The 19,660-nt window shown below is 41.5% G+C and overlaps 1 protein-coding gene and 1 long non-coding RNA gene across 5 annotated transcripts in view; one reads left to right on the forward strand and one right to left on the reverse strand.

Annotated features, from left to right (window-relative positions):
- The window catches only part of LOC5518407 (WD repeat-containing protein 35-like), a 32,167-nt gene extending 17,740 nt beyond the window's left edge, over window positions 1–14,427 (forward strand). For 2 of the 4 annotated variants that reach the window (XM_048734350.1, XM_048734352.1), the window contains 13 exons: window positions 399–598; window positions 1,613–1,675; window positions 2,261–2,424; window positions 3,771–3,819; window positions 4,301–4,375; window positions 7,933–8,010; window positions 8,173–8,196; window positions 8,603–8,692; window positions 8,951–9,019; window positions 9,888–9,992; window positions 10,292–10,377; window positions 11,540–11,608; window positions 12,191–14,427. In XM_048734350.1, the coding sequence (XP_048590307.1) occupies window positions 399–598; window positions 1,613–1,675; window positions 2,261–2,424; window positions 3,771–3,819; window positions 4,301–4,375; window positions 7,933–8,010; window positions 8,173–8,196; window positions 8,603–8,692; window positions 8,951–9,019; window positions 9,888–9,992; window positions 10,292–10,377; window positions 11,540–11,608; window positions 12,191–12,356 (1,238 nt within the window). In that variant the 3' untranslated portion in view covers window positions 12,357–14,427. The remainder of the gene's footprint in view (window positions 1–398; window positions 599–1,612; window positions 1,676–2,260; window positions 2,425–3,770; window positions 3,820–4,300; window positions 4,376–7,932; window positions 8,011–8,172; window positions 8,197–8,602; window positions 8,693–8,950; window positions 9,020–9,887; window positions 9,993–10,291; window positions 10,378–11,539; window positions 11,609–12,190) is intronic. The other 2 variants (XM_048734351.1, XM_048734353.1) reach the window with 1 other exon arrangement.
- Window positions 5,209–7,742, reverse strand: LOC125573670. The gene is made up of 2 exons (XR_007314159.1): window positions 7,052–7,742; window positions 5,209–6,553 (listed from the first exon to the last, which is right to left on the reverse strand). It is a non-coding gene; the product is annotated as an uncharacterized LOC125573670 (long non-coding RNA).
- Window positions 14,428–19,660: the final 5,233 nt, after the last annotated feature.

Raw genomic sequence — 19,660 nt, forward strand, 5'->3', positions numbered from 1 at the left:
TATTGTTTTCTGTCGTCGTCCGGGTTGCCGTCCTAGTTTCTTTTAAGGTCCTTAAAGCCGCATTGTCACCAGTTTACTTCCGGTCGATTACCTAACAATATCCGATAATTTTTAACGGAAAACGCGAAAAATATTTCGAAATATTGAAAGCAGTGTGTCTATTGGAAGTTTCTTTGAGGATGTGGTTGTTAATTTAGAGCGGATGGCCTATTGAATATCTCGGATTCTAATAGATTCTTTTGTCTTTTAACGGTTGAGGTTGCCGTCGGACCTCTGGAAATACTGGTGACAATGCGGCTTTAAAAGGTCTCTAATAAAAATAAGGAGATATCAGGTTTTGCGTTAGTAATGGGCAGAGTAGCAAGGATTGTGTTGAAGTCTCTTACGTATGTGTCCAGGTGATGACCAGATGCTAGAGCAAGCGTGGAACGCTATCGGTGACTACTACGCGGATCGCCAAAAGTGGCAAAATGCGGTGACGTATTACGTGCAAGGACGTAACCAGGAGAGGCTCGCAGAGTGCTACTACATGCTCGAGGATTACGCGGGACTTGAGACCATGTCCAGCAACCTGCCTGAGAACCACCCTCTTCATGCGGTGAGTCAAGGAGTTGATCAGTCATTCGGTCATTTGACCAGTAAGTCAGTGATTTGGTCATTCCGCCAGTTAGTGAGTCATTCAGTCATTTTGCCAGTCAGTGAGTCAGTCTGTCATTAGGCTAGTCAGTGAGCTAGTCAGTCATTCGGCCAGTTAGTGAGTCAGTCTGTCATTAGGCTAGTCAGTGAGCTAGTCAATCATTCGGCCAGTTAGTGAGTCAGTCTTTAATTAGGCTAGTCAGTGAGCTAGTCAGTCATTCGGCCAGTTAGTGAGTCAGTCTGTCATTAGGCTAGTCAGTGAGCTAGTCAGTCATTTGACCAGATAGTGAGCCAGTCTGTCATTAGGCTAGTCAGTGAGCTAGTCAGTCATTTGACCAGTTAGTGAGTCAGTCTGTCATTAGGCTAGTCAGTGAGCTAGTCAGTCATTCGGCCAGTTAGTGAGTCAGTCTGTCATTAGGCTAGTCAGTGAGCTAGTCAGTCATTCGGCCAGTTAGTGAGTCTGTCTTTCATTAGGCTAGTCAGTGAGCTAGTCAATCATTCGGCCAGTTACTGTCTAGCAGTCTCTCATTAATTCAGTCAGCTAGGAAGCAAGTCAGTCAGTTATTCGGCCAGTTAGTGAGTCAATCAGTCATTTAGTCAGTAAGTGTGACAGTCAAACGTGACAGCAGTCAGTCAGCTATTTGGGCAAGCAGCTCAACAATCTGACAGAACCACCTTCTTCATGTGATGGGTCAGTTAGCCAGATGGTCTATCAATCAGTCGCGTAGACGTACATTTTGTCAGTAGTCTGTCTGGTAGTCGTTTGGTAACGGTATTTCAGTTAGGCAGTTTACTCGGGGTGGTTTATCGATCAGTGGGACAGTCAGTAGGTCAGACAGTCAGTGGGAGAGTCAGTCGATTAGTAAAACATTCCATAGGTCAGATACTGAGTCAGATACCGTTTGTTAGAAAAACATTCCCTAGACGTGAGTCTGCTATGCACCAATTTTCTCGTCATGTTTCGCTTTTTTTTCAGGAGATTGCTGAGATGTTCAAGACGGTAGGGATGTGTGAGCAAGCTGTGGCGTCGTACTCCAAGGTAAACCTGGCAGTTGTTATCGAGAAACAATATGTATCAATGACAACATTTTACTTATGTCATCGTCATCAGAGTTCGCGTTGTCATGTTCACGTGCCAAGATGACAAATTACGTGTGAACCATTAAAAATATTGAATTGACTAGTCGAATAGTTAAAACATTGATAAAGTTATAATTTGTGTGTATTTAGATAGAAGTTTGGATTAGGTAGAGTGAACTATTTGCTTTTCAAGGTAAAAATCAACAGAGTAGTTTAACGCAACTCACTTGGTTCACCGAGGCGTTCAACATAGCGCAACTGCTTTGTTTCAAGAGGCGTTCAACACATCTTTTCAACCATGTGTTGATTTATACCTTGTCTACACCACGCCTACGCAGACTATCTAGTTTTTCTACAGCTTGTCTGTAGTCTATCTAGTTATTCCTATTTGCTTTAAATGGCATAGAATGAATAACCATATTTAGGCTAATTCTAGTTCAGTGAATTACTCTTGGACCCCACCCTGCATTTTTCTCTGGACACGTCCCTGTACAACCTATTATTATTGATTATCTATTGATTAATCCTGATTGTGTCCGTGCAGACTAACAAGATCAAGGAGGCGATCGACTGCTGCGTACAGCTGAACGAGTGGGACCTGGCCATCCAGCTCGCCAAGGCCCACGATGTGAAGGAGATCGACAAACTGCTCGCCAAGTACGCATCCCATCTGTTAGAGAAGAACAAGACACTCAACGCTATTGAACTGTATCCTCTTAAAGAAGGCCAATCACGCCGCCATTCTATGCTCCTGCTCAATGGCGAGTTACCTGAAGCATCCATTTCCATCGGCTAATTCAAGCAAGTAACCAAAATATTTTCAATCAAATATCGTTTATAACATATCAGACTTCATTCATAGATTGCTATTTTGAAGTTTCCTTGCGAATAAACCGCTGTATTTCCAATGATTACAAAGGAATGAGTGATCGACAATATTTAAAGTCCGTAGATCCGACTTGCGTGTCAATTTTTTTTTTTAAATATTCAAAACTCTATAAATTTTAAAATACAATTTTTCCCATATAATATGACTTCTATAAATAGAATTGACTTGTGTTAGCAGTGCCGTAGCAGACCTCAAAATATTTGGGGGGGCACAATACAGAAACATAAAGAAAAAATTTAGGGGCACGGCCACGCCCCTACTGGTCATTTCCTTATAATTTTTTTAAGTATTGGGGGAGGGGCACATGCCCCCAGTGCCCCACCCCCTGCTACGGCCCTGGCTAGTTGCAGGATGTATAGAACTTCACCGTGATTCAAGCGGATTTAATTCACTAGTAAGATGAACATCTCATTTGAACAGGTTTTCGTAGACTGCGAAACCATGCATGCGTCATGCAATCTATTAATTCTCAACCTCTGAGCAGATTGTTGTCCGTCTAAAGCAAGAGGTTGTACTTATATAGCCGATTTCGATGTATCGCGACGCCGCATTTTCAAAACATTGGATTTTGGCTTGAGGGATTTTCTGTCCCGCCAGTGAAATTATTATAAGCCAATCAGATTCTTGCCATCTCTCGCCTAGTGCAGTTGCCCGGCTTTCTGTCGCGACACTGTTTGGTTTTCGTCCAGAGGGAAGCCAGGGAAGTGCACAAAACGAGACTCTGATTGGCTCAGGATGGTTGTACTGACAGAACAGAAAATCCCAAAAGCCAAAAACAAATCGATGTTTTACTGTCGAATCCGTTGTACCGCGTTTTCAAAACACGATTTGTTTTTGTTTCCTGTTCCGTCAGTAAACCATTCTGAGCCAATCAGAATCTCGCTTTGTGCACTTCCCTGGCTATCCTCTGGACGAACACCAGACAGTGTCGCGACAGAAAGCCAGGCAACTGCACTAGGCGAGAGATGGCAAGAATCTGATAGGCTTAGAATAATTTGACTGGCGAAACAGAAAATCCCAAAAGACAAAAACAAAACGATGTTTTGAAAATGCGGCGTCGCAAAACAACGAATTCCACAGTAAAAATGCGGCGTCGCAATACATCGAAAATCGGCGAAAATAAACATAACGATAATAATGGTGCTAAACTTAACCGTGTATTAAGATACCGCAAGGCTAACCACTTCATTGACGCCGCTAAGCTTCTTTTCAAGGTAAGAATAAATCACCCTGTGGATCTTTTTGGAAATTCTTATCATTTTGATTTTTCTATGCTTTGAGTGTGAACGCAGATTTGAGAAAATTGCCGCAGTTAGGTTTATCAATGCGGCTGCACCGTTAGCGAAATAAAGTTGGATACTTTGTCTGGCTAAGACCAAGGTCTCATTTAAAACGCTTCAGCAAATCAGTCGTGTAGAGTAGAAAACTTTTCCTGTTAGCGAGGTATCATAATAAAGCGAGTTAGATTTTTCAAAGATTGTATGTACGTTGGTACCTTTATTTTAAGCGATCACTTCCCAAAGTCGGAAATATTGGCCACTCAAAGTCTGCATTTTATACCTTTCCGAGAAACATTTTTGTGTCGCCACTTTTGATTTGACCCGCGCACAACAAAAAAAAAAAACATCGCACGCTACATGTCTCTAGTTTAGCCTGGTCTTGAGGATTTATGGACTAACGTTCTCCTCCTTTCAGCTGGCTAAAGAGACGTGTGACCCTCGTACGAACCCGATGCGCGGCAAGAAACTCTACGTGTTGGCCGCATTGCTGGTAAGTAGGGGAACTTAAACACGAAGGCGCGGTATAAAAGGGCCGAAGCCCCGACCCTATTTTCCAAATGGAGAGAAAGTCCAACATGGCGGCCATTACCGTTACGAGCCCAGTCAAGAAAGAATGCCCCCAAATCTAATGATTTGATATCAAACGAATAAATTATTTCCCAAATGAAAGAAAAGATTTGTTTGATTTGTACTTCAAGCCTTTCTTGGCAGCGAGAAATGCATATTTGTCTTAGAATTCGTAAATTTACGGCGCGATTTCAAATCTCCCGCCTTTCCCTTCGACGCCATTTTTGGTATGTATACCTTCCCGACTCTCCTGGGAAAGGATTTAGTGAGCTTGGGCCCGCAATGACCACAGTCATTGCTTAGCAGTCTATCCTAAGGGATTATGCGTGCAATGGGGTGCAAACAGCTAAATTTTGCCATTCTTAGCGTGTTTAGAAAACATGTTTCGTGGAGCGATTTTGCCTCATTTCTTCGCACTTTTCTTGGCCGGTAGCATGATTCGTATTTCAATCAGACATTCGGGAAAATATGAAGAGCATTGTACTCTGGAAAGAAGCACCTAAAATGGGGAGAAGAGGAAAGGAAGACAGGAAGAAAAAAGACATTGCAGAAAATAATGTGTTTTTGTAAGTTCTGTACTGAAAAATAGCACACAACAAAGCAGGACATTAGAACTAAACATAAGCAGCAAACATCAGGTATAAAGTCAAGATACATCATATATATATTTTATTATTCATAAGCCACTTTACAGCTGTAGTGTAAGAGGACACTTCAGTAAAACTTATTCTAGTGAAACCATTATTTCTACTTTCTTGTTGCTGCAACAGGTGTAAAACAAAAATGCAAAGTGTGCCTATCTGCTGTTGTACATCTGTTCAAGAATTAACCAAAAATTTATAAAGTGTTTTGACATTTACCAAATTTAATAGTTGATCAATACATGTTACCATGATCAGGCTTCGGCAAATGACCCCAGTTTCATAAGATATTTCAGTGGTATCCAGGGAGTGTGCAAGTGAAACTCTGATATTACATTATCTAGGGTGGTCATTACCTTTCTCTGGTGCCATCCTGCTGTTAGTACCAGACTTCTTGATCCAGAACATAAAGAAAGGCTAAGGAAATTTGTCAACTTACCCTCAACCTGTTATTTATAAGTATACTAAACAGAGTACTAGGTACACCTGTTTGAATAGGGAGCATAGTGCAGTCATTTTGATTTCTAGGAAAGCACTTGGTCATTAGACCATTGTGCCCTCGTGCTAATTTATCAGATGTAGGGTTAAAAGTAGGGCTTAGTACCATCCCAATAAAACGCAAAACTTACTATTTGTCTGTACAGAACAAGGGAAGTGGTATAAAATAAAAGAAAACATTTGTTTCAATATTTGTTTTTATAGTGCATAACTGGCTCACAGAAACTGTACAAAACAAGGGAGTGGTATACAATATAAAGAAAACATTTGTTTCAATATTTTTTTATAGTGAGTGCATAACTGGCTCACAGAAACAGCAGATAACCCTTTGTACAATGTATCAGCTTATATACTCACACATATATGTACACCAAACCACTGAAGGGCTACTAAAGAAATGCCGAATATCCATCTAAGTGAGATTGAGCCATAATTGAGTCTATCTTTCTATTTTTTGGATCAGAATGCACCTGTATAGTATTTTGTTTTTATCTTGCAATCTATGATGACTACAAATAATGTAGAAATAATAACAATTGAATTAGCTTTTGTTTCTATTTGCCCAAAACTTGACTGGATCCTTAGTTTTATAAAGGGTTTACCCAAACATATGTTTTATACTTAGTTAATTATTAAGTTAATTATACAAAATAGAGACATGACTTTTACTGTTTTCATTCAATGGATATCCTCCCTGTATCTACACTTGCTTTTACTGTAAGAATGAGAAGTCTTGAACTGAATGGATAAAAGAGAAAGCTTTTTAGTTTATTCAAAAGTATAATCTATAATGCAGTTTATAAAATATGACTGGTTGCTTTATACTCTTCACTAGCACATCAATCAATCTTATAGCAACAAAACATGTTTCCTTTACAAAGGAATGTTTATGATTTAAAATCACATGGAAAATGTAATACATGATTATTCGGATGTCACCATGACTTGCTTCTTGGGTAAAGCTAGGATGAAATCATATAATTGATTAGAAATTATATAATAGATTCAACATGCAAGTTTGGCCCCCAATTTATTCAGACAAACTGTTTAGTTAACTAGAACTATTAACTATTACTAGAATACAAATAATGGACTGATCCCAACCATTAAAAAAAACACTACCATTTATTACATATTTATACTTGAATTCCAACTTATAGTAGCTTGTAAATAGAATTAAAACTTCACACACCACAAAACAATCTTGTCCTAGCTCGAGGCGATGTAAAAATAAAAACAAACAAGAGGAAAGCAAGATTTGATCTACAAACAACATCTTTTCTATAGAAGGCCTGCATTACTTCTATCGGCAGTAATGTTGATAAAGTCAAGATGCATTTTCTAGCAAAACAGAGTTTCCCCGCCACTTTAAGTACCTATAAGCTTATGATGACTAATTTAAATCCTGTTTTCTGAGTTCTAAAGCTATGAAAAGTAAATTTTTGGCATAAAAAGCTCACCTTTTGTCGAGGTTTGAAATCGTTGTTTTCCGATCATGCGTTTGCTCCTTTTTTGCATAAATCACGTTGGTTTCTTAGCTTTATTTCTACTGAGATTCCTTTTTTACACATTCTATCGGACTAGAAGGTAGAGTTGGCATTTTTATACATCAGGAAGCGCTTTGAAACCTCTCCCCTCTGTGTTTTGTACTTGACTCGGGCCGCCATCTTGAATTTAATCATCACTCCACGGCGGTTGATTGACAAATGAGCCGATGCTTCCAATGGAAGCACCCTTTTATACCGCGCCTTCGTGTTTAAACACGAGGTCTCGCTATTAAAGGGAAAGCTCCTCCCACCACCGTGCTCAAGAACAATCAGTTATCAATCAGCCGTCAATGAGTCAACATGACAGGACAATTGATCTTAACGCTAAATTCAAATTTCAAAATTCTAAACCAAATTAGATATAGTTTCTATCGGTCCCAGGTCACCACATGCCATCGGTTTCTCACGCCACAGGAACCTCCTTTGATCTTTTCTGTACTTGATCTCATTGCGTTACTTGATGCCATTGCGTTACTTGTATCTCATTGCGTTACTTGCATCTTATAGCGTTACTTGGCCTCATTGCGTTACTTGTGTGTCATTGCGTTACTTTTATCTTAATGTGTTACTTGGTCTCATTGCGTAACTTCATCTCATCTCATTGCGTTGCTTGTATCTCGTTACGTTACTTGGTCTCATTGCGTTACTTGTGTGTCATTGCGTTACTTGTGTGTCATTGCGTTACTTTTATCTTAATGTGTTACTTGGTCTCGTTGCGTAACTTCATCTCATCTCATTGCGTTGCTTGTATCTCGTAACGTTACTTAGTCTTATTTCGTTACTCGTGTGTTCAGGTAGAGGAGTATCACGAGCATGTAAAGCAAAGCAGCATGAAGACCGCTGGCGGCAAGGACAAGCGCAACAAGAGAGAGGTATTTCTCTTTTTATTTTTGTCGTTTTATTTGCTTGTTTGCGTGCAGACAGATTGTCGCTCCTCGCAGAGCTTTCCACCGATCGACACTGAAAGCTCTGTGAGGAGAGAAGAATTCGATGTTGCCTGACTTTTGTGTTTACCGCGCTGTCGTGTTTTGCAGGCAGAACAGTGCATATACCAGGAGGTAAATCAGGGAGCTGTGGTTGGTAAAGTTTATAGAGTAGCTATGTATAGCTTAACGCAAAGATCACGATCAGCTTAGTGTAACGATCACGAGCATCACGAAAATCACGATCAGCCTAACGTAACGATCACGAACGTCACGATCAGCTTAACGTAATGATCACGAACGTCGATCAGTTTGACGCAACGATCAAGAACGTCACGATCACTTTAACGTACTGATCACGGACGTCACGATTAGCTTAACGTAACGATCACGAACGTCACGATCAGCTTAACCTAACGATTACGAGCTTTACTACCACAGGAATTTCAAGACAGATTACATAGGACAGAAAGTCAGTCTTAACCTTTAAATGTGATTTCGTATCATATTCCATTGATCACGTGTATATTCTCGTTATCAGGCCATCTCGGCGCTGGCGGGGCTACTAGAAGAGGATTCCATGGCAACGGAGGAAAGTAAAGTGGTGGATAACGCGTGGAGAGGGGCTGAGGTAAGCAAACTAGTTGATAACACGTGGATTGGAAATTGCTCTTTTCTTGTTTCTGTACAAGCAGTAAACCATATGTTGTGTAACGTGTACATGTCTGTCAGACTCAGGGCGAGCAAGCGTGTCGTATTAGGAAACGATTCTTTGGGCCTTTAAAAATATTTTTTGGGGTGATTATATGTTGTTTTTGATTTTAGTATTTTATTCTATGGGGAGAATCAATGGTATTGCTGTTCCAACCTGCTTTTTTGTATGTTTCAGGCGTATCACTTCTTCCTTTTGGCCCAGAGACAACTTTACGAGGGAGCTATCGACGCCAGCATGAAAACGGTACTCGCAAACCCCACAAGCAACTTGTTGTCTGAGATCACGCAACTTGCGTGACATGACTCGAGATTACTCGCAACACCACAAGCAACTTGCTGTCAGAGATCATACACCTTGCGTGACATGACTCGAAATTACTCGCAACACCATAGCAACTTGTTGTCAGAGATCACGCAACTTTCGTGACATGACTCGCGATTGCCCGCAACACCACAGGCAACTTGTTGTCAGAGATCACACACCTTGCGTTACATGACTCGAAATTACTCGCAACACCATAGCAACTTGTTGTCTGAGATCACGCAACTTGCGTGACATGACTCGAGATTACTTGCAACACCACAAGCAACTTGCTGTCAGAGATCACACACCTTGCGTGACATGACTCAAAATTACTCGCAACATCATAGCAACTTGTTGTCAGAGATCACGCAACTTTCGTGACATATTTGAGTCTTGGGGTGATTTGAGTCTTGGGGCTTATTTGAGACTTGGGGCTTATTTGAGTCTTAGGGCTTATTTGAGTTTGGGGCTTATTTGAGCCTTGATGCTTATTTGAGTCTTGGGGCTTATTTGAGGCTCGGGGCTTATTTGAGTCTTTGGGCTTATTTGAGTCTTGATGCTTATTTGAGTCTTGATGCTTATTTAAGTCTTGGGGCTTATTTGAGACTTGGGATGATTTGAGTCTTAGGGCTTATTTGAGTATTGGTGCTTATTTGAGTCTTGGGGCTTATTTGAGACTTGGGATGATTTGAGTCTTAGGGCTTATTTGAGTATTGGTGCTTATTTGAGTCTCGGGGCTTCTTTGAGTCTCGGGGCTTATTTGAGGCTCGGGCCTTATTAAATCGATCTTTACTGTACTAATTGTCAGGCACTTCATCTACGCGAGTACGAGGACGTCATGGACGCGTCGTGTATCTACTCGCTACTAGCGCTCGTCAGCTGCGCAAACAAGTGCTTTGGTTCCTGTTCAAAGGTATTAGACACCTTCACTTTACATTCCTATTGTGTACTGAAGACTGAGGATTTGAGGTTCACCATTATTGTTTTTAGGAGGGAGGAGAGGGGGGGCAGGAGGGGCTTTAATTGAGTATTATATTTTTGTTTGCGAGTTATCATAAAAAAATCCAGCTCACCAGACCCCCCCCCCTCTCCTCAAAAGTAAATGATCACCCCTTAGCTTCTTTTAACCCATATCTGTTGCTAATGTAACCCTTTGTGATCAGGCTGTTTTGTCCCCTACGTGTTCTAAGTACCTTCTTTGTGATCTGACAGGCTTTTATCAAGCTAGAACTTCTAGATAATGTCACGGAGGAACAGAGAAAGGGTTACGAGGAACTCGCGTTGGAAATATTCACAAAGTAAGTCATTATACTAGAATCAGGAATACGAGATAATGCGATAGTGGTCTTGGATCCAGTGCACAGTGCAGAATAACGTATGCGCATGCGCGTGCTCTGGCGAAAACAATCACAATCGTAGTGTTGAATCGTTCGAGTAAAAGTACAAAAAGGCTGACTTCAATTGCTGTTTTAATTAAGTGTACAGCATTGAAACCATACTGTACAAAAGATGACGGATTTGCTTGATAATGAGGGAGAAATGAAGAGAATTCTAGCCTTAGTTTTGCGGACTTTAGAAGCACACTAGCATACACACATTGGCACCAGTCGGGCCAAGACGGGACGCTTAGTTTTTTTAGAATTCGCCAAAATTTTGAATGTGCGAAAATTCCGTCGGTACTCGTTCGTTACGCTTTCGCGTTTTCGGCTATGCGAAAATCCTGTGTCGCTACTCGTTCGTCGTGCTTTCGGGTTTTTGGCTATGCGAAAATTCTGTCGGTGCTAGTTCGTAACGCTTTCGCGTTTTCGGCTATGCGAAAATTCTGTCGCTACTCGTTTGTCGCGCTTTCGAGTTTTTGAATGTGCGAAAATCTTGTCGGTGTTCGTTCGTAACGCTTTCGGGTTTTCGGCTATGCGAAAATTCTGTCGGTACTAGTTCGTAACGCTTTCGCGTGACGAATTTTTGAATGTGCAAAAAAACCTTTCGGTACTCGTTCGTAACGCTTTCGCGTTTTTGGCTATGCGAAAACCCTGTGTCGCTACTCTTTCGTCGTGCTTTCTGGTTTTTGGCTATGCGAAAATTCTGTCGGTACTAGTTCGTAACGCTTTCGCGTTTTCGGCTATGCGAAAATTCTGTCGCTACTCGTTTGTCGCGCTTTCGGGTTTTTGAATGTGCGAAAATCCTGTCGGTATTCGTTCGTAACGCTTTCGGGTTTTCGGCTATGCGAAAATCCTGTTTCGCTACTCGTTCGTCATGCTTTCGCAGTTTCGGCTATGAGAAAATCCTGTGTCGCTACTCGTTCGTCGCGCTTTCGGGTTCGGCTATGCGAAAATCCTGTGTCGCTACTCGTTTGTCGCGCTTTCGGGTTTTCGGCTGTGCGAAAATCCTGTGTCGCTACTCGTTCGTCACGCTTTCGGGTTTTCGAACTCTGGGTAGCATTAAGTGCTTTCTCTGTTTCAGGCACTCTCCTAAGGACTCACGCGTGAACAAGACGGAATGCACAAACTGCGAGACCATGATCCCAGACTGGTGAGTGCGTTTGTGACACATTTTCATGGTCCTTACTCGATCTACTTCCTGCCTGACGTAAATTAAAAGTTTCTATATATAACAACTTGGCGATCAATCCTACAAGACTCCGGAGATGTGTGAAGAACTTCGAATCTTTTAGTGTCCTTTACTGCCAATTTCAATATTATGCGAACTCTCGTCAACAGTTTCCATTTGCCAAACCGCTTTCTGGCTTCCATCATTCAAACTTACGTAATTTAATCTGGTGCTTTTGATTGGTCAGCGCCTTACGGAGAGGTGGCGTTACTGGAAACCATTTAAGTGCTGGCCAATAAAAACGCTTCAAAAAATTTGAAGACAGAAGGCGATTTAGTAGTTGGAAATCTTCTTCGAGATTTCGCGAATATTTAAAACTGCGGAGCCAAATAAAAATGTACATTCACTTTTTCAAATAAAACAAAACAACAGTGTCACGCAAGTCGGCTTCAGTGTCACGCAAGTCGGCTTCAGTGTCACGCAAGTCGGCTTCAGTGTCACGCAAGTCGGCTTCAGTGTCACGCAAGTCAATTGCATAGTCTTAAATCTCTCGCTCACTTGCAGGAGCCAGACGTGTCCGAATTGCGACACCAAGTTTCCCACATGCATCGTGACCGGACGACCACTGCTCGACTACCAGTTCTGGATGTGCATGACCTGCAAGCACCGCGCATACGAACAGGAGATCGCGTCACTCAACTTCTGCCCGCTATGTCACTCTGCAATATGAACAAAGTGTAGCCGAATAGGGAAGGGGCGCGGAGATCGCGTCACTCAACTTCTGCCCGCTATGTCACTCTGCAATATGAACAAAGTGTAGCCGAATAGGGAAGGGGCGCGGAGATCGCGTCACTCAACTTCTGCCCGCTATGTCACTCTGCAATATGAACAAAGTGTAGCCGAATAGGGAAGGGGCGCGGAGATCGCGTCACTCAACTTCTGCCCGCTATGTCACTCTGCAATATGAACAAAGTGTAGCCGAATAGGGAAGGGGCGCGGAGATCGCGTCACTCAACTTCTGCCCGCTATGTCACTCTGCAATATGAACAAAGTGTAGCCGAATAGGGAAGGGGCGCGGAGATCGCGTCACTCAACTTCTGCCCGCTATGTCACTCTGCAATATGAACAAAGTGTATCCGAATAGGGAAGGGGCGCGGAGATCGCGTCACTCAACTTCTGCCCGCTATGCCACTCTGCAATATGAACAAAGTGTATCCGAATAGGGAAGGGGCGCGGAGATCGCGTCACTCAACTTCTGCCCGCTATGTCACTCTGCAATATGAACAAAGTGTATCCGAATAGGGAAGGGGCGCGGAGATCGCGTCACTCAACTTCTGCCCGCTATGCCACTCTGCAATATGAACAAAGTGTATCCGAATAGGGAAGGGGCGCGGAGATCGCGTCACTCAACTTCTGCCCGCTATGCCACTCTGCAATATGAACAAAGTGTAGCCGAATAGGGAAGGGGCGCGGAGATCGCGTCACTCAACTTCTGCCCGCTATGCCACTCTGCAATATGAACAAAGTGTAGCCGAATAGGGAAGGGGCGCGGAGATCGCGTCACTCAACTTCTGCCCGCTATGCCACTCTGCAATATGAACAAAGTGTAGCCGAATAGGGAAGGGGCGCGGAGATCGCGTCACTCAACTTCTGCCCGCTATGTCACTCTGCAATATGAACAAAGTGTAGCCGAATAGGGAAGGGGCGCGGAGATCGCGTCACTCAACTTCTGCCCGCTATGTCACTCTGCAATATGAACAAAGTGTAGCCGAATAGGGAAGGGGCGCGGAGATCGCGTCACTCAACTTCTGCCTGCTATGTCACTCTGCAATATGAACAAAGTGTAGCCGAATAGGGAAGGGGCGCGGAGATCGCATCACTCAACTTCTGCCCGCTATGTCACTCTGCAATATGAACAAAGTGTAGCCGAATAGGGAAGGGGCGCGGAGATCGCGTCACTCAACTTCTGCCTGTTATGCCACTCTGCAATGTGAACAAAGTGTAGCCGAATAGGGAAGGGGCGCGGAGATCGCGTCACTCAACTTCTGCCTGTTATGCCACTCTGCAATGTGAACAAAGTGTAGCCGAATAGGGAAGGGGCGGGGGCAATCGCACTGACCACAATTTCTACGCGTAGGGGGAGGGGTTGGGTGACCGTAAAGGCCACACCGGGCTTAAATACAAGAGATCACGTTATAGGGGACTTGCGCTAAGAGTTCACGTGACTTTATGGGTTGCAAACTTGCGCGCGCTCAGGCTTTTAGTGCCAAAATAGCAACAACAAAAAGCAAATAATTTCGCACTAACGAAAAAAGCCAGAAAGATTTTTTCAGAAAGGCTTTATATTCACTAAAGCATTTTTTGTCGTTCTTTGGCGAGACGAGCGCAGTCAATTCTGTGTTTATTTTGGTTTGAATTTGCCACCCAAAGGGTCAGGTGATCTCTTAGCGCAAGTATTACCAGATATGCGATAGGATCCTGCGATATTAGCACATATACTACTTGGAAATGTAGGCGCTAAGTTTGCGCATTGGAAAGGGGCGATATACTACTACTCGGATGCATTGGGGTGGAACCCAGGTAAAGTGCAACTTTTCAGTAATTTAAAATCTCACTCGTGCGACACGTTCGACGGCGTTCGTATTTTATTGGTGTTAGTTTATGCTGGTAAAGCTTGTTCATGTATATACGGCATGGTAATTTAGTTACCTTCTTTCACACTCTCTTTCACAGTGTTCATTGAATGTGTCATAACTTGTAATAAACTAAGTTCAGTTGTAAATAAACTAGGTTAACGTTCACCATCTATGGTTTTTGTAGACACTGTCGCTGCCTTTGATACCTACAAGCAAAGAGCACCCCGCAAAGAACCAGAAAAACAAAGCACGCGTTCTTAAACACCCTGTCCCCGACGCATCCGTTTTCGTTTCATTAAACTCATCGTCTGATAAGTTTGGGGTCAGGTATCGGATAGCTTGGTAACCGCCTAACCAAGCGCACCCGAGGAGCCAGGCCTCAGGGCAACAGCTCCCCGCCCCCCAGGGGGGTACCCGTCACACCTTTCCGTGGAATATACTTACCTAGTTAATTGCATGCTACCCTAAGGGTGTGGTGGGAGGGGCGAAAAACCCGCGAATTCAGTGTTGAGTCGAGCGAGATTTGCAGAACTCTGAGAGAGGATACTAACGTGCCAAGCCCTGAATAACCGGGGGCGCCCAAGCCGCAGCAGGGGCTAGACCCAGGAGCGCGCGGTCATCCTTGATTTTAACTAATGCTAAATTGCGCTTATGCTTATGTAGCATACATAAAACGCATCCGTTTTCGTTCCGTTGTTAAAAAGTCCCACCTCACAAGAAGCGTCATTTTGAAACAGCCCGTCCGTACGAAAACGAAGAAACGATAGCGATCTCGTTAAATTAGTGAAAGTTACGTAGGGTCTGGGAACGAGGATAAAACGATAAGAAGCTCTACTGCTTGTTTTACATAGCACGCGCAAAGCGAATTGCGAGTATCGTTTTTAAATTGTTCCACTCTGGAGAGCGTTTTCGGGTTGTTCCGTTTTTGGTCGTACCGTATCCGTAACAAAACGGCCAGAAAGAAAGAGAAAAGGCGGTAAGAACCCGAAAACCCGGATGTAAGCTACTCTACCAGTCTAGTAAGGCTCGTGGAATATTTCCAAATAGTCGTGTTAACCAGAGTAATGAATAATATAACAATAACAGGTTTTGCAATAGAAGGCTGCCCAATTCCTCAGGGCGAGCATGTTTCCTTGTGGCGCTAACTAGCTATAACCATTTACACAAGAGCCTCTTTTTCTATCCCTCCGCCCCAGTTGTAATTTTATGGGCTCAAAGAAAACACTTGAGAATTTGCTGTCATATTTCGCAGGCCGATACCAAGGTACATAAACGTTTAGTTACATCAGCATGTCGCAGCTTGAATATGGACGTTTGATGATGATAAGGCAAACAAGCGCTTATTCAAAGTGACAGCTATGTTACGAAACACGCTAAAACACGTGCATGTACGATCACGTCACTCCTGTTCTACGTACCCAACACTGGCTGCCCTTCAAAGAAAGAATAGATTTTAAATTCTTTCTTTTAACCCTAAATGAAACTGCTCCAGCCTATATAAAAGATCTTTTAACTCCCTATAAACCAAAGCGCAGTCTTCGCTACAAATAAGTCTCTTTTAGTCTCCGTTAGCCCTCTAGTTGTACACCACCTATATGGAACTCCTTCCCACTAGAACTCCGGAATTGTAAAAAATTGAGTGTGTTTCAAACCAAGGTCAAGACCTTCCTTTTTAAACGTGTCTTCGACAATTGATTCTTAAGGATTTTTTTATCTTAGTTATGTATCATAATTAAATTTTTTACTTTATTTTATCTTTTTATTATCTATTTGATGTATTTAGTAATGCATTTTAAAAATTATTTAACATAATATTAAACCTGAAAAGCGCTTTGGATCTATAGGAGAAAGGCGCTCTATAAATCTATATTATTATTATGTAGAGATAAAGCAAATGAGAGTCCTAGGCTTCTTGGACAAAGTTCCACAAATCACCAACTGTGATCTCCCGATAACTTGTACTATTTTTTTTATTTCCCTTTCTTGGGGGTGCAACGGATTGGGGTTGTAAAACCCTATTGAATATTTGCCAGAAACTTTGTATGCGAGATCCGAGAAGTTTGCCTTTTTTTTGATGACAGATCGATAGGCAAGTATTTGAACACGCAAGAATATAGATGCGATCGATCACCCTGATTTATTAAGGCTGCTTTTTCTCGCAAAGGTAACGCTCGATTCTCACTGGAACACAAGAGCAAGCGCAACAATACTTAAATAAAAAGATTTCGCCTAATTTAGCTTTCGCTAATGTCTAAGCAGCTTCACAGAAAGGTCTAACACCTGCGTATATGGCCAGGGGCCCGCATGTTGGTAATAGCGGCAAGGCTGCGTCTTCATAAGACTACAAGCTTGGCTGCGTTACAACTTGAGATGGTAGTAGGTTCCATGTTCTGATAGTTCTTGGGAAAAAGGAGTAGTTAAAGGCCAGAACTGAAGCTTAAGGTTGAACAAACATGCACTGATTTTTTTTCTAGTAGGAAGAGAGTTAGGTTTTACACAGGGAGGGAAGTCGCTATATTTACATGGTTATTTCGGATAAAAGAGGGTAGCGCAGTTTTCATTGTCACCAGTTCACTTCCGGAGGTCCGACGCAAACCTCAACCGTTAAACGACAAAAGAATCTATTAGAATCCGAGATTTTTAACATGCCATCCGCTCTAAATTATCAATCACATCCTCGAAGAAACTTGCAATATACACACTGCTTTCAATATTTTGAAATATTTTTCGCGTTTTCCGTTAAAAATCATCGGAGGTTGTAACGTAATCGACCGGAAGTAAACTGGTGACAATGCGGCTTTAAGTTCGACACCATGGTGGTGCTTGCCCGAAGGTGGTAATCCTTGGAAAAAAAAACAGAACGCAACTGCTTGATTATCTTGCGCCGGCGGCTTGCGTTTGTTCGATTCTCACTTGTGTTGCGCTTGTGTTTGACAAATTCTCACTTGCGTCCTAGTGAGAACGGACATTAATAAACTGAATACTTTTTTCTCGATGGCAAGTGCATCCAAATTTCGGGGACTATTTGCAATCCCTTTAGGACGGACCAGTGAAAACGTGAGGCTTTTGAAAAAAAATCAACCCTTACATCATCTCTTTTCCACTGGGCCGTCCCATAGCAAACAGATGCCTAAGACAGAAGAGTGTAGTCAAGAAGGGTCGTCATCTTTTGTCCTTTCGCGTGTCCTGCACCAGATGTGTCTCTGTAGTGGTACACGTCACTTGAAACTTGTTTCAATATCATAAAGATATGGCCTTCATGTTTATTTTATTTCTAAAAGAAGTCCCCTTTCACATCGTGAAGCACACCCTAATATAAAAAACGTCGCATTTGGCCTTTGGTCGTGTTTGAAGAAGATTATCAGCTAACTAAAACCCCCAAAACATGAGAAAGTCTGCGCATGTTTTATTGATATACAGGGCGCATGTGCCGTAAAGTTTGCTAATCGCTCCATTGGCCTCGATTGTTTCAGACAATGCCATGCATAAATTTTTCAGTGTATTGTACAACCCTTTAAAACTTCTATCTCGGATGGAACTCGTTAGAAATCTCTCTTCTTCGACAAAAGCTATATCACCATTAATGCAGAATCACTTTTCCTCACGAAGCGATTCTAATTAAAACGTTTTCATTTATATGACGTTAGGTTCTTAAGAATGGAGGGCTCTGCTTTTTTATAATTGAGTTATTAGGCATTTTGTTTGTTCTAGAGGAATCAGATGGTGGTTGAGTTGTGACCCTTTGATGTATGACTTCTTTTTCTAGCTGAAGAATCATTCGAGCAGTTTAAATGTCTAAAATATTACTCACCCTCAAAAGAGAAATGATCGTATTGTAAATTATATTCTAAAACGCTCAATCTTTAGCTCCTGGTCATAAATTACATTTTCCCCTTTGTCATAGAATAAAAGTGTATATTTTAGAAAAGTTTACCATTGATTAATTATATAAAAAATATCTGAATCACAAATTAAAAAAAAATCTGATAAGAAATTTCCCTACAATTTTCTTTGCACGAGTAAATCATATAGAAAACAACAAAATAGTTAGAGAGAATGAACTTCCAAGTTTGGCCACTTAAATAATTAATCCACTATCATACTAAAGGTTTTCAAAGCATGGAGAAAAAATATTACATCTGTTCAAAGAAGAAATACAATTTTCTTCGGCAATTAAAGGAAATAGAAAGAAAAAACTGGTTAACTTGAGTAAATACCAGATAAACGTTTTCAAGTGATAATGAAGACGGTTATCTGTATTTGGTTTTAATAAAAGAAGTGTCTGCTTTTCTTAGCCTGCACGTCATTCAAACCAACACCTTGCAAAATGTCTTTATCTCAGTCAATAAGACAGTGAATTATCTTCAAATATAATCAAAGAACCTGTTTAACTTTGATCTAACACGAGCGTTGACATTTACTCCAGTTGATTATACTTTGATTTTTAGCTAATTACTATAGGTTTTCGGACTTTGGCACTAGGATATAGAGATTTTCACACCATTTAAGTGCCCTGAGAGATCATTCAAATCATTTAATTTCCACAAATGCCTAGATAGTTTTCTTCTTATTGTTTTGCCAAATACTGATGGGGTAGGGTAAAAGAGTTAATTAAGTAGATTGAAGGAGTGAATAGAAAAAAATATATATATATAAACCGCGTAAAAGGAGCAAAGGGAGAGAAAGACGGATGAAAAACGCACAGGACGAAGGGAGAACGTTGTTTGTCATTGACCAAAAACAACTTTAGATGGGAGATGTTCTTGAGCTCTGAGATTTTTATGTTAAAATTTTCAGGAAAATAAAATAAGACCACTGTATAATTGTATGAAGATCTCTATACCGCAACCATCCTTCTCGAGCAGTAAAAGAAAATGAATTTACTAAAGTTGGGACACGATCTTAGCTTGTTCTTAAATTTCAGGATAAATCCTTACGAAAAAGATTTCATATAAAAAAGTGTAGTTTAAATGACACAGAAGTTCAGAGAGTTCAAGTCACAAGATACGATATTTTCTTGATACTTTTTTGCTCAGGTTTACAGCTGTTTTAAAGTCATATAAAGTTACACATCTCTCGAGTGAGAGAAACGTGACCAGGGGTATTGATGAAGTTTGCTCTCTTCGCTCGGGTCGGATTAAGCACCTGCACGAAAGGACAGCTGCAAAATGCGATTTTCTTAAACTGTTCAGAAAAAAAACATAAAAATGCTTATAATGAATCAGATTTTTTCTTAAATTTCATCAAAAGAAAAATTTGAGGAAAAAAGCAGTGCGAAAAGTGAGCTTCCCTATTTAGACTCTAAGGGAAAAAATGTCTGTTTACTTGTAAAACGTTTAGACCTCCCATTATGTAATTTATATGATAATTAGCCCTGAAACTTGCTCACGTTTCGATT

The sequence above is a fragment of the Nematostella vectensis genome, chromosome 11 (genome assembly GCF_932526225.1).
Source record: "Nematostella vectensis chromosome 11, jaNemVect1.1, whole genome shotgun sequence".
NCBI classification, from domain to species: domain Eukaryota; kingdom Metazoa; phylum Cnidaria; class Anthozoa; order Actiniaria; family Edwardsiidae; genus Nematostella; species Nematostella vectensis.